The sequence below is a fragment of the Hemiscyllium ocellatum genome, unplaced genomic scaffold, assembly GCF_020745735.1.
Source record: "Hemiscyllium ocellatum isolate sHemOce1 unplaced genomic scaffold, sHemOce1.pat.X.cur. scaffold_1867_pat_ctg1, whole genome shotgun sequence".
NCBI classification, from domain to species: Eukaryota; Metazoa; Chordata; class Chondrichthyes; order Orectolobiformes; family Hemiscylliidae; genus Hemiscyllium; species Hemiscyllium ocellatum.
The window spans coordinates 68400-82478 of NW_026867900.1; the positions used below are offsets into that span (position 1 = coordinate 68400).

The following is a 14079-nucleotide window of genomic DNA, read 5'->3' on the forward strand; positions in this document are numbered from 1 at the left end:
TCCGTAGCGAGGAGGGGATCAAGGGTTACGGGGAGAAAGCAGCGGGTGAGAGGGGAAAGAGACCCAAGAGGCAACGTTTTCACTCAGAGGGCGCCATGTGCGTGGAAGGAGCTACCAGAGGAAGTGGAGGAGCAACGATCGCAACATTTAAAAAGGCATCTGGATGGGTATATGAACAGGAAGGGATTGGGGGGACGAGATCGGGTTGGGATGCCTGGACGAGTGGGTGCAAAGGGTCTGTTTCCGTGCTGTACGTCTCTCTGACTCTAATGGGGTTGAGATATCAGCCATGATGGAATGGTAGAGCAGACTGGATGGGCTGAATGGCCACCCGATGCTATGTCGGAGAGCGTAAAAGTGAGCCTCGCAGGCTTCCCGGCGAATAGCAATGACAATTGGGTGCATTATTAACTGCTGTTCAATTCCTGTGTGCAAATTGGGTGTGGGGGGCTGGGGGCTGGGGGCAAGGTGGTCATATGCAGGAGCATGTGGGACAACGCGGCCTGCTGGGGGTTGTAGTCCGTTACCTACGGGGCTTTCGTGCAAAGCAATGGAGCCTGTCGGGTGGGGGGACTACATCTCCCGAAATGCTCTGGGGGCGAATCGCTGCCCGGAGCGCAATGGATGCCGGGAGCTGCAGTTCCCCCGTGCCGCCTAAGCTGAGATGCACGCCGGGAGTTGTAGTCCGATCCTGTCCCCGTCCAGTGTTAGCCGGCCAGTATCGGACTACATGCCCCGTCGGTCCGTGCGCGCGGCCATCTTGGAGCGGGGTCGACAGGTGCGGCCCCCGCCGGGAGTTGTAGTCCGGTCCCGCACCATCACCAATGATCATTTACCCGTTAGGAACTACATCTCCCGTCGGTCGTTGCGTGACCCCCCCACAAACCGTCAACAAACGTCTGTGAGGGGGGAGCCAGACGCCATCTTGGACGGTGCGGATTCAGCAGCGCGAGTGCGGCCTGCCTGGGAGCTGGAGCCCGGCTGCGGTCGACTCCCCGTCGTATCTCTGCCGTGACCAACTGCACTGCCCCTTCGGCTTTTGCCGAAACCATTTGAAGGTATTTGGATGGTGTGGGCGAGTGCGCGTCGGCCCGCCGGGAATTGTAGTTGGTCCTTGACCGACCGTGTTACCTGCGCCATATCGGACTACACTACCCGTCAGCCCTTGCGTGTGCCCCCGTCGAACCCACTTCCGGTCGGCCCAACGCCATCTTGGAAGCTGGCCGGGAGTGGGTGAGGCCAGCGGCATGCTGGGAATTGTGGTCGGTCGGTGTCCAACCGCACATGATTACATAGGTAGCGAACTACATTTCCCGCCGGCCCTTGCACGCCGCCGCTTTTCCCCCCCCCGGACGCCATCTTGGTTGGGTGGTGGGGAACCGGGCGAGCTGGCGCGAAGACCGCCGGGAGCTGTAGTCCTCCCCTAACCGACGTACCACGTTACGCGCGCCGTGTCGAACTACATCGGCCGGGCGCCATCTTGGACGGGCGTGTTTGAAAGGGGGGTCGCGAAGGGCCCGCCGGGAGTTGTAGTCCTCCCCTCACTTGACTGCTGCGTTAACCGTGCCCCGTCGAACTACACCCCCCACCAAACCTTGCGGGCGCCACCTTGGTGCGTTTGAAGAGAGAGAGGGGGGCACGCCGGGAGTTGTAGTCCGCCGCCCTATCCCTCTCATGGTCCCTGACGGGTAAAAGACTACAACTCCCGAGCCTCTCCGTGGTTGGGGGGGGAGGCCGCCATCTTGCGGCGCGCTGAGGGGGAAGGCCTCCATGTTGGTGTCGCAGTGAAGAGAGAGAGAGAGAGGGAGCGGGAAGGAGAGAAGGAAAACAAACGACGCCCAACCCCCACCCCCCTCTTTTATCCCTTTATTTTCATTCGTACCTTCGTCCCATCTCTTCCTCCTCTTGAACAAGGTCAGTGTCTGCGATGGGGGGGCAGGGGGAGGGCGGACTAGGCCGCGACTGAAGCCTGGGGCTCGCGTAGGGACCCTGCCCCGGGAGGGGAGAGGTGGGGGAGGCCGCACTCTTTTTATTTTGAGGAGGGGGGGTGAAAAACAACTGAAAATCCCCCCAGATGAAAAAAAACCAGCTCCCCCCTCAAAAAAAAGGTTAAAAAACCCCAAAATATTGAAAAAACTCCAAAAATTACCAATAAAATACTATTAAACACCCCAAAAATACTAATACAGTAACAATCCCCCCCCAAAATATTAACCCCAACAATCCCCCCCAATATTAAACACCCCAAAAATACTAATACAGTAACAATCACCCCCAAAATATTAACCCCAACAATCCCCCCCAATATTAAACACCCCAAAAATACTAATACAGTAACAATCACCCCCAAAATATTAACCCCAACAATCCCCCCCAATATTAAACACCCCAAAAATACTAATACAGTAACAATCACCCCCAAAATATTAACCCCAACAATCCCCCCAATATTAAACACCCCAAAAATACTAATACAGTAACAATCCCCCCCAAAATATTAACCCCAACAATCCCCCCCAATATTAAACACCCCAAAAATACTAATACAGTAACAATCCCCCCCAAAATATTAACCCCAACAATCCCCCCCAATATTAAACACCCCAAAAATACTAATACAGTAACAATCACCCCAAAATATTAACCCCAACAATCCCCCCCAATATTAAACACCCCAAAAATACTAATACAGTAACAATCCCCCCCAAAATATTAAACCCCAACAATCCCCCCCATATTAAACACCCCAAAAATACTAATACAGTAACAATCACCCCCAAAATATTAACCCCAACAATCCCCCCCAATATTAAACACCCCAAAAATACTAATACAGTAACAATCACCCCAAAATATTAACCCCAACAATCCCCCCCAATATTAAACACCCCAAAAATACTAATACAGTAACAATCCCCCCAAAATTTTAACCCCAACAATCCCCCCCCAATATTAAACACCCCAAAAATACTAATACAGTAACAATCCCCCCCAAAATATTAAACACCAACAATCCCCCAATATTAAACACCCCAAAAATACTAATACAGTAACAATCCCCCCAAAATATTAACCCCAACAATCCCCCCCAATATTAAACACCCCAAAAATACTAATACAGTAACAATCACCCCCAAAATATTAACCCCAACAATCCCCCCCAATATTAAACACCCCAAAAATACTAATACAGTAACAATCACCCCAAAATATTAACCCCAACAATCCCCCCCAATATTAAACACCCCAAAAATACTAATACAGTAACAATCCCCCCAAAATTTTAACCCCAACAATCCCCCCCCAATATTAAACACCCCAAAAATACTAATACAGTAACAATCCCCCCCAAAATATTAACCCCAACAATCCCCCCCAATATTAAACACCCCAAAAATACTAATACAGTAACAATCACCCCCAAAATATTAACCCCAACAATCCCCCCCAATATTAAACACCCCAAAAATACTAATACAGTAACAATCCCCCCCAAAATATTAAACACCAACAATCCCCCCCAATATTAAACATCCCAAAAATACTAATACAGTAACAATCACCCCCAAAATATTAACCCCAACAATCCCCCCCAATATTAAACACCCCAAAAATACTAATACAGTAACAATCCCCCCCAAAATATTAACACCAACAATCCCCCAATATTAAACACCCCAAAAATACTAATACAGTAACAATCCCCCCAAAATATTAACCCCAACAATCCCCCCCAATATTAAACACCCCAAAAATACTAATACAGTAACAATCACCCCCAAAATATTAACCCCAACAATCCCCCCCAATATTAAACACCCCAAAAATACTAATACAGTAACAATCACCCCAAAATATTAACCCCAACAATCCCCCCCAATATTAAACACCCCAAAAATACTAATACAGTAACAATCCCCCCAAAATTTTAACCCCAACAATCCCCCCCAATATTAAACACCCCAAAAATACTAATACAGTAACAATCCCCCCAAAATATTAACCCCAACAATCCCCCCCAATATTAAACACCCCAAAAATACTAATACAGTAACAATCACCCCCAAAATATTAACCCCAACAATCCCCCCCAATATTAAACACCCCAAAAATACTAATACAGTAACAATCCCCCCCAAAATATTAAACACCAACAATCCCCCCCAATATTAAACATCCCAAAAATACTAATACAGTAACAATCACCCCCAAAATATTAACCCCAACAATCCCCCCCAATATTAAACACCCCAAAAATACTAATACAGTAACAATCCCCCCCAAAATATTAACCCCAACAATCCCCCCCAATATTAAACACCCCAAAAATACTAATACAGTAACAATCACCCCCAAAATATTAACCCCAACAATCCCCCCCAATATTAAACACCCCAAAAATACTAATACAGTAACAATCCCCCCCAAAATATTAAACACCAACAATCCCCCCCAATATTAAACATCCCAAAAATACTAATACAGTAACAATCACCCCCAAAATATTAACCCCAACAATCCCGCCCAATATTAAACACCCCAAAAATACTAATACAGTAACAATCCCCCCAAAATATTAACCCCAACAATCCCCCCCAATATTAAACACCCCAAAAATACTAATACAGTAACAATCCCCCCCAAAATATTAAACCCCAACAATCCCCCCCATATTAAACACCCCAAAAATACTAATACAGTAACAATCACCCCCAAAATATTAACCCCAACAATCCCCCCCAATATTAAACACCCCAAAAATACTAATACAGTAACAATCACCCCCCAAATATTAAACACCAACAATCCCCCCCAATATTAAACACCCCAAAAATACTAATACAGTAACAACCACCCCCAAAATGTTAAACACCAACAATCCCCCCCAATATTAAACAACCCAAAAATACTAATACAGTAACAATCGCCCCCCAAAATATTAACCCCAACAATCCCCCCCAATATTAAACACCCCAAAAATATTAATACAGTAACAATCACCCCCAAAATTTTAAACACCAACAATCCCCCCCAATATTAAACACCCCAAAAATACTAATACAGTAACAACCACCCCCAAAATGTTAAACACCAACAATCCCCCCCAATATTAAACAACCCAAAAATACTAATACAGTAACAATCGCCCCCCAAAATATTAACCCCAACAATCCCCCCCAATATTAAACACCCCAAAAATATTAATACAGTAACAATCACCCCCAAAATTTTAAACACCAACAATCCCCCCAATATTAAACACCCCAAAAATACTAATACAGTAACAATCATCCCCAAAATATTAAACACCAACAATCCCCCCCAATATTAAACACCCCAAAAATACTAATACAGTAACAATCACCCCCAAAATATTAAACACCAACAATCCCCCCCAATATTAAACACCCCAAAAATACTAATACAGTAACAATCTCCCCCAAAATATTAAACACCAACAATCCCCCCAATATTAAACACCCCAAAAATACTAATACAGTAACAATCATCCCCAAAATATTAAACACCAACAATCCCCCCAATATTAAACACCCCAAAAATACTAATACAGTAACAATCCCCCCCAAAATATTAAACCCCAACAATCCCCCCAATATTAAACACCCCAAAAATACTAATACAGTAACAATCACCCCCAAAATATTAAACCCCAACTATCCCCCCAATATTAAACACCCCAAAAATACTAATACAGTAACAATCACCCCCAAAATATTAAACACCAACAATCCCCCCAATATTAAACACCCCACAAATACTAATACAGTAACAATCACCCCCAAAATATTAAACACCAACAATCCCCCCCAATATTATACACCCCAAAAATACTAATACAGTAACAATCACCCCCAAAATATTAAACACCAACAATCCCCCCCAATATTAAACACCCCAAAAATACTAATACAGTAACAATCACCCCCAAAATATTAACCCCAACAATCCCCCCAATATTAAACACCCCAAAAATACTAATACAGTAACAATCCCCCCCAAAATATTAAACCCCAACAATCCCCCCCATATTAAACACCCCAAAAATACTAATACAGTAACAATCACCCCCAAAATATTAACCCCAACAATCCCCCCCAATATTAAACACCCCAAAAATACTAATACAGTAACAATCACCCCCAAAATATTAAACACCAACAATCCCCCCCAATATTAAACACCCCAAAAATACTAATACAGTAACAATCACCCCCAAAATATTAAACACCAACAATCCCCCCAATATTAAACACCCCAAAAATACTAATACAGTAACAATCCCCCCCAAAATATTAAACCCCAACAATCCCCCCCATATTAAACACCCCAAAAATACTAATACAGTAACAATCACCCCCAAAATATTAACCCCAACAATCCCCCCCAATATTAAACACCCCCAAAATACTAATACAGTAACAATCACCCCCAAAATATTAAACCCCAACAATCCCCCCAATATTAAACACCCCACAAATACTAATACAGTAACAATCACCCCCAAAATATTAAACACCAACAATCCCCCCCAATATTAAACACCCCAAAAATACTAATACAGTAACAATCACCCCCAAAATATTAAACACCAACAATCCCCCCCAATATTAAACACCCCAAAAATACTAATACAGTAACAATCACCCCCAAAATATTAACCCCAACAATCCCCCCAATATTAAACACCCCAAAAATACTAATACAGTAACAATCCCCCCCAAAATATTAAACCCCAACAATCCCCCCCATATTAAACACCCCAAAAATACTAATACAGTAACAATCACCCCCAAAATATTAACCCCAACAATCCCCCCCAATATTAAACACCCCAAAAATACTAATACAGTAACAATCACCCCCAAAATATTAAACACCAACAATCCCCCCCAATATTAAACACCCCAAAAATACTAATACAGTAACAATCACCCCCAAAATATTAAACACCAACAATCCCCCCCAATATTAAACACCCCAAAAATACTAATACAGTAACAATCCCCCCCAAAATATTAAACCCCAACAATCCCCCCCATATTAAACACCCCAAAAATACTAATACAGTAACAATCACCCCCAAAATATTAAACCCCAACAATCCCCCCAATATTAAACACCCCAAAAATACTAATACAGTAACAATCACCCCCAAAATATTATCCCCAACAATCCCCCCCAATATTAAACATCCCAAAAATACTAATACAGTAACAATCACCCCCAAAATATTAACCCCAACAATCCCCCCAATATTAAACACCCCCAAAATACTAATACTGTAACAATCACCCCCAAAATATTAAACACCAACAATCCCCCCCAATATTAAACACCCCAAAAATCCTAATACAATAACAATCACTCCCGAGATGTAAAAAAATTCCTCCCAAAATATTAAAACAAAAACGACAACCTGCCCCAAAATATAAAAAACTCTCTAAATATTAAATCAAAAATCACCATGCACCAAAATATTAAAACGGAAACGACCACCTCCCCCAAAATATTAAAAACCAACAATCTCCCCCAAATATTAAAAAACCCTCCAAACATACTCATAAATAACAATCACCCCCAAAGTATTAAAATCCAACCATTCCCCCCCCAAGCTATTTTTAAAACCAAAACTCCTCCCAAAATAGTGAAACTAAAACGACCATGCCCCAACATTTTTTTTGAAAACACCCTCAAAACATTTGCAAAAAACAATCCCTTCAAAATATTTAAAAAGCTGCAATCTCCCCCAAAATATTAAATCAAAAACACTGAAACCCTAAAAATATTAAAAGACGCCCTCACCATATTAACACAACAATCCCCTGAAATTTTTTTTAAAAGTTCCATCAAAATATTCAAACAAAAACAAATGTGCCTCAAAATATTAAAACAAACAATCCCCCCAAAAAATGTTTAAATCCCCGATATCAAAAAACACCCCAAAAATACTAATAAAATAACAATCTCCCCAAGTATTAAAAAAACAACAATCCCCCCCCAAAATATTCCAACCAAAACAACCATGCCCCAAAATATTACACAACAATCCCCCCGAAATATTTTTAAAGCTTGCTAAAATATTAAAAACCACAATCACCCAAAATATTGTTTTTAAACCCCCACCGAAAATATTTTTAAAAACAACGAACCCGCCAAAAATATTTTGAAACAACTCCCCAAAATATTAAAAATCAACAATCCACCCCATTTTAAAAAGAACTCCCAAATTATTTTTGAAAAACCCCAACTATTAAAAAAAAAGAAACAATTCCCCCAAAAATGTTTTAAAAACCCCCCCAAAAAATAAAAATATCCCCCCAAAATATTTTTCATATCCGCCAAAATATTCAAAAACAATCCCCCCCGAAATATTAAACAAACCTCTAAAATATTTTTAAATCCCCTGAAAATATTTTTAAAAAACAAACCTCTAAAATATTAACAACAATCACTCCAAAATGTTTTTAAATATATCCTCCCAAAATATTTTTACTAACCCAAAATATGAAAAAAAACATGAAGAACACCAAAATATTTTTCGAACCCCGAAATATTTTTCAAACACCGAAATATTTCTTATAGCTCAAAATATTTTTAAAACCTCTCCGAAATATTTCTTAAAAATTTATCCAAACTATTTTGCTGAACAAACATTCCCCAAAAATCTTCAGAAAACAATGATCACCACCCAAAGTCTTGAAAAATACAAAATCCCCTAAAATATTTTTTAAATCCCGAAAAATCTTAAAAACAATCCCCCCAAAAATATTAAAAAGCAACAATTGCCCACAAAGAAAACCCCCAAAAACAAGCAATTATTCCCTCCCCCAAAAAAAACTCCCCCCCCCGCAAAAAACAAAAAAGAATTACTCCCCCAAAAAAGAATAATTCCTCCCCAAAAAATTCCCCCAGAAAACAAATAATAATTTTACCCCCATAACAAACAAATAATTCCTTGCAAAAAGCCTATAATCCCCCAAAAACCAAACAACAATCCCCCCCCCCAAAAAATCCCCCCGACAAAACAAACAACAATTCCTCCCCCTCACTAAGGTAAACACCAATTCCCCTGCAAAAAATCCCAACAATCTCCACCCCCCCCAAAAACCCCAACAATCTCCACCCCCCCAAAAACCCCAACAATCTCCACCCCCCCAAAAAAACCCAACAATCTCCACCCCCCAAAAACCCCAACAATCTCCACTCCCCAAAAACCCCAACAATCTCCCCCCCAAAAACCCCAACAATCTCCACCCCCCCAAAACCCCAACAATCTCCACCCCCCAAAACCCCAACAATCTCCCCCCCCAAAAACCCCAACAATCTCCACCCCCCCAAAACCCCAACAATCTCCACCCCCCCCCAAAACCCCAACAATCTCCACCCCCCCAAAAACCTCCATCTCCACCCCCCCAAAAACCCCAACAATCTCCACCCCCCCAAAACCCCAACAATCTCCACCCCCCCAAAAACCTCCATCTCCACCCCCCCAAAAACCCCAACAACCTCCACCCCTCCCAAAACCCCAACAATCTCCACCCCCCAAAAACCCCAACAATCTCCACCCCACCCAAAAACCCCAACGATCTCCACCCCCCCAAAACCCCCAACAATCTCCACACCCCCAACCCCCAACAATCTCCACCCACCCCAAAACCCCCAACACTCTCCACCCCCCAAAAACCAAACAATCTAAACCCCCCCAAAACCCCAACAATCTCCACCCCCCCAAAAAAACCCAACAATCTCCACCTCCCCAAAAACCCCAACAATCTCCACCCCCCCAAAACCCCCAACAATCTCCACCCCCCAAAATACCCCAACAATCTCCACCCCCCCAAAACCCCCAACAATCTCCACCCCCCCAAACCCCAACAATCTCCACCCCCTCAAAACCCCCAACAATCTCCACCCCCCAAAACCGCAACAATCTCCCCCCCAAAACCCCAACAATCTCCACCCCCCAAAAAACCCAACAATCTCCACCCCCCCAAAAAAACCCAACAATCTCCACCCCCCCAAAATCCCAACAATCTCCACCCCCCGAAAACCCCAACAATCTCCCCCCCCGAAAACCCCAACAATCTCCACCCCCCAAAAACCCAACAATCTCCACCCCCCAAAAAACCCAACAATCTCCACCCCCCCAAAAAAACCCAACAATCTCCACCCCCCCAAAACCCCAACAATCTCCACCCCCCGAAAACCCCAACAATCTCCCCCCCCCCGAAAACCCCAACAATCTCCACCCCCCAAAAACCCAACAATCTCCACCCCCCCAAAAAACCCAACAATCTCCACCCCCCCAAAACCCAACAATCTCCACCCCCCCAAAACCCCAACAATCTCCACCCCCCCCAAAACCCCAACAATCTCCACCCCCCAAAACCCCAACAATCTCCACCCCCCCAAAACCCCCAACAATCTCCACCCCCCCAAAACCCCCAACAATCTCCACCCCCCCAAAACCCCCAACAATCTCCACCCCCCCAAAAACCCCAACAATCTCCACCCCCCAAAAACCCCAACAATCTCCACCCCCCCAAAAACCCCAACAATCTCCACCCCCCCAAAAACCCAACAATCTCCACCCCCCAAAAACCCCAACAATCTCCACCCCCCCATAAACCCCAACAATCTCCACCCCCCCAAAAAACCCCAACAATCGCCATACCCCCAAACCCCAACAATCTCCACCCCCCCAAAAACCCCAACAATCTCCACTCCCCCAAAAACCCAACAATCTCCACCCCCCAAAAACCCCCAACAATCTCCACCCCCCCAAAACCCCAACAATCTCCACCCCCCCCCAAAACCCCAACAATCTCCACCCCCCCAAAAACCCCAACAATCTCCACCCCCCAAAAACCCCCAACAATCTCCACCCCCCCAAAAACCACAACAATCTCCACCCCCCCAAAAACCCCAACAATCTCCACCCCCCAAAAACCCCCAACAATCTCCACCCCCCCAAAAACCCCAACAATCTCCACCCCCCCCCAAAAACCCCACAATCTCCCCCTCTCCCCCCAAAAAATCCCTACAATCTCCACCCCCCCCCCCAAAAAAAACCCGCCAACGATCATTCCTGATGAAGGGTGTATGTCCATAGCGCTGATTCCCCGGATGCTGCCTGACCTGCTGTGCTTTTCCAGCACCACTCTTTGCAATCCTCGACTCTGCAGCACCTCTGGTCCTCACTTCCTCCAAAGAACAATCTTTTCCCCCCCCATCCCAAAAACAAGCAACAATTCCCCCACCCACTCCGGGTGCTGTCCGTGTTTAAATGTAGGGATTCCCCCCCCCCCCCACATCTCAGTCTGTGTGTCCCACCTCACAAATGTGCACTCCCACCTGGTGTTGTTACAAACCGAATTATAAAAAAAATCTTCCTGAGGTGGACACAAACCCCAATCTGTGTGTTTAACGTTACAAAGTCTTCTGATCATCCATATAATGCCAAATCTGTGTTGTTCATGTTATAAACCCCCCCCCTAGAATAAACACACGCCCCAGCCTTTGTGCCTAATGTTATAAAGTCACCTTTATATTACAGATACTGCCGAACCTGTGTTGTTCATGTTAAGAAAACCTTTTGAGATAAGCACAAACTTTAATCTGTGTTTTTAATGTTATATAACCTTCCCCCTGATATGTCTAATTCCCAGTGTATTTCATTAATGTTATAAAAATCTCTTAATAATACATATCCCTCAACTGTCAGTCATGTCATAAAAACCTCCTGGAATACACACACACCCCAATCTGTGTTTTTAATGGGATAAAGGTCTCCTCATAATGTATATAATACCCAAACTGTGTCATTGTTTTAAAAACATTTCAAAATACAGATTTGTCTGTGTCTTTAATGTTGTCAAAATCTCCTGAAATACGCACAACCTGCGTCTTTACTGTTATAAAGTCTTCCTAATTATACGTGTAACCCTAATCTGTGTCACTAATGTTTTAAAGTCTTATTGACGATGCGTATAATTCCCAGTCTGTCTCACTAATGTTGTAAAAACCTCCTGAAATATCCCCACACCCCAATCTGTGTGTTTTTTGTTACAAGTCCTTCCTAATAATGACGTATACTTTCCAGTCTGTCATGAAGAAATGTTGTAAAAACTTTCTGAAATACACACAAACTCTAATCTGTGTGTTTAATGCGACACAGTCCTCATCTTAGTGAATATAATTGCTAGTCATGATATAAAAACCTGCTAATAAAACGTATTACAGGCAATCTGTCATTACCGTTCAATCCTGTAACTACATACCAACCTCAATCGGTGTTGAATGTCATCGATGCACCGAGAGTACAGACAATCCTCAATCCATGTGCGCAGAATCGGATAAACCATTTTCGCCCAGAGGGGCGGTGGGAAGTTGGGACACATCGTCTGTAAGACTGGAGGCAGGCAAAAAAACCCTCTTCCGATTGGCAGAGCCGTTTAGACGCAAAGCCAAGGCGATGAGCGTCACTGAAGTGCTGTTTTTGGTGGTTGTTTCTGACCAGCGCAGGCTAGATGGGCTGAAGGGCCGTTCCCCCTGCTGTAGATCTACCAGCTCACTGAATGGCGGAGAACCTGCGAAGGGTGGCCCCTGCCAGTTGGGTTCTTCCCTAATTTTAGTTTCAAGCTGATATTCCTTGCCCCAGCTTGGCACATTGCAAGGGATAAATTCCCTTAGTCTTGAAGCAAAGGAGTGGGGGGGGCAGCGTGCGGGCAATGGCCTCCCATTGTTACCCAGCGCTGGCCTGTTGTTGCAGAGTCATGGAGACGTACAGCACGGACACAGACCCTTCGGTCCAACTCGTCCATGCTGACCCAGATATCCTAGCCTAATCTCGGCCCGTCCTCTTAAACCCTTCCTACTCACGTTCCCTCATCCAGCTGCCCGTCCGACCCCTGGTTCTAGACTCCAACCACCGCCCCCCCCCCCGTCCCACCCAGCCACCCTGGACTTGTGGGGGGGGGGGGGGAACCACTTCCCTGCATCTCGTGTGTCTAGCCCCATTCGGGATTTCTGCACTTCAATCCCATCTCCCTCTCGCCCTTCGAAATTCCGCTCTCCGGACTGACGGCGTCGCGTGATAAACGCTGTCTCGACCCAGCGGGGAGCGGTTAGGGGCGGACGTGTCGTTCGCGATCATTCTTTGACCTCCTGTGTCGTCTTTACCCCTTTGTGCAGCAGCTCCCCCCCCCCTCCCACCACCACACACACCCCTCTTCCCCCCCCCACCCCCATCCCCCCCCCACTCCCCCCCCCATCCCCACCCCACCACACCATGTACAACGGCATCGGGCTCCCCACTCCACGGGGCAGCGGCACCAACGGCTACGTCCAGCGCAACCTGTCCTCCGTCCGGCACAAGAAGGACAGGGTGGATTACAAGTCGGAGGAGGAGCTGAAGAAGCTGGAGTCGGGCCTGGTGAAGAAGCCGAACCAGGACATCCTGGACCATGAGCGCAAGCGCAAGGTGGAGCTCAAGTGCATCGAGCTGGAAGACATGATGGAGGAGCAGGGGTGAGCATGGGGGTCACTATGGGCGGGGGGGGGGTTTGGATCCATCAGGGACGGTGTGGAGCGGGAGTGAATGGGAAGGGATTGGGGTCCATTGAGATGGTGTGGAGCGGGAGAGAACGCTGAGGGGTTTGGGGTCCTTCGGGGACGGTGTAGAGCGGGAGGGAACGGGGAAGGGTTTTGGGGTCCATCGGGGACGGTGTAGAGCGGGAGGGAACGGGGAAGGGGTTTGGGGTCCATCGGGGACGGTGTAGAGCGGGAGGGAACGGGGAAGGGGTTTGGGGTCCATCGGGGACGGTGTAGAGAGGGAGGGAACGGGAAGGGGTTTGGGGTCCATCGGGACGGTGTAGAGCGGGAGGGAACGGGGAAGGGGTTTGGGGTCCATCGGGGACGGTGTAGAGAGGGAGGGAACAGGAAGGGGTTTGGGGTCCATCGGGGACGGTGCAGTGTTTTGTTTGATTAGTGTGTGGCCTTCTGCACTCAGGTATTCAGAGGAGGAGATTCAGCAGAAAGTGGCTACGTTTCGACAGA

General features: G+C 45.6%; 1 protein-coding gene across 1 annotated transcript in view; it reads left to right on the forward strand.

The window, feature by feature from the left end:
• Positions 1 to 929: 929 nt before the first annotated feature.
• Positions 930 to 14079, forward strand: part of srrm3 (serine/arginine repetitive matrix 3) — a gene marked incomplete at its 3' end in the record, with an annotated part of 23405 nt that continues 10255 nt past the window's right edge. Inside the window, exons 1-3 of the mRNA XM_060822699.1 lie at positions 930 to 1058; positions 13216 to 13551; positions 14033 to 14079. The exon at positions 14033 to 14079 is cut by the window's right edge and continues 55 nt beyond it. Of these exons, the coding sequence (XP_060678682.1) occupies positions 13313 to 13551; positions 14033 to 14079 (286 nt within the window). The remainder of the gene's footprint in view (positions 1059 to 13215; positions 13552 to 14032) is intronic.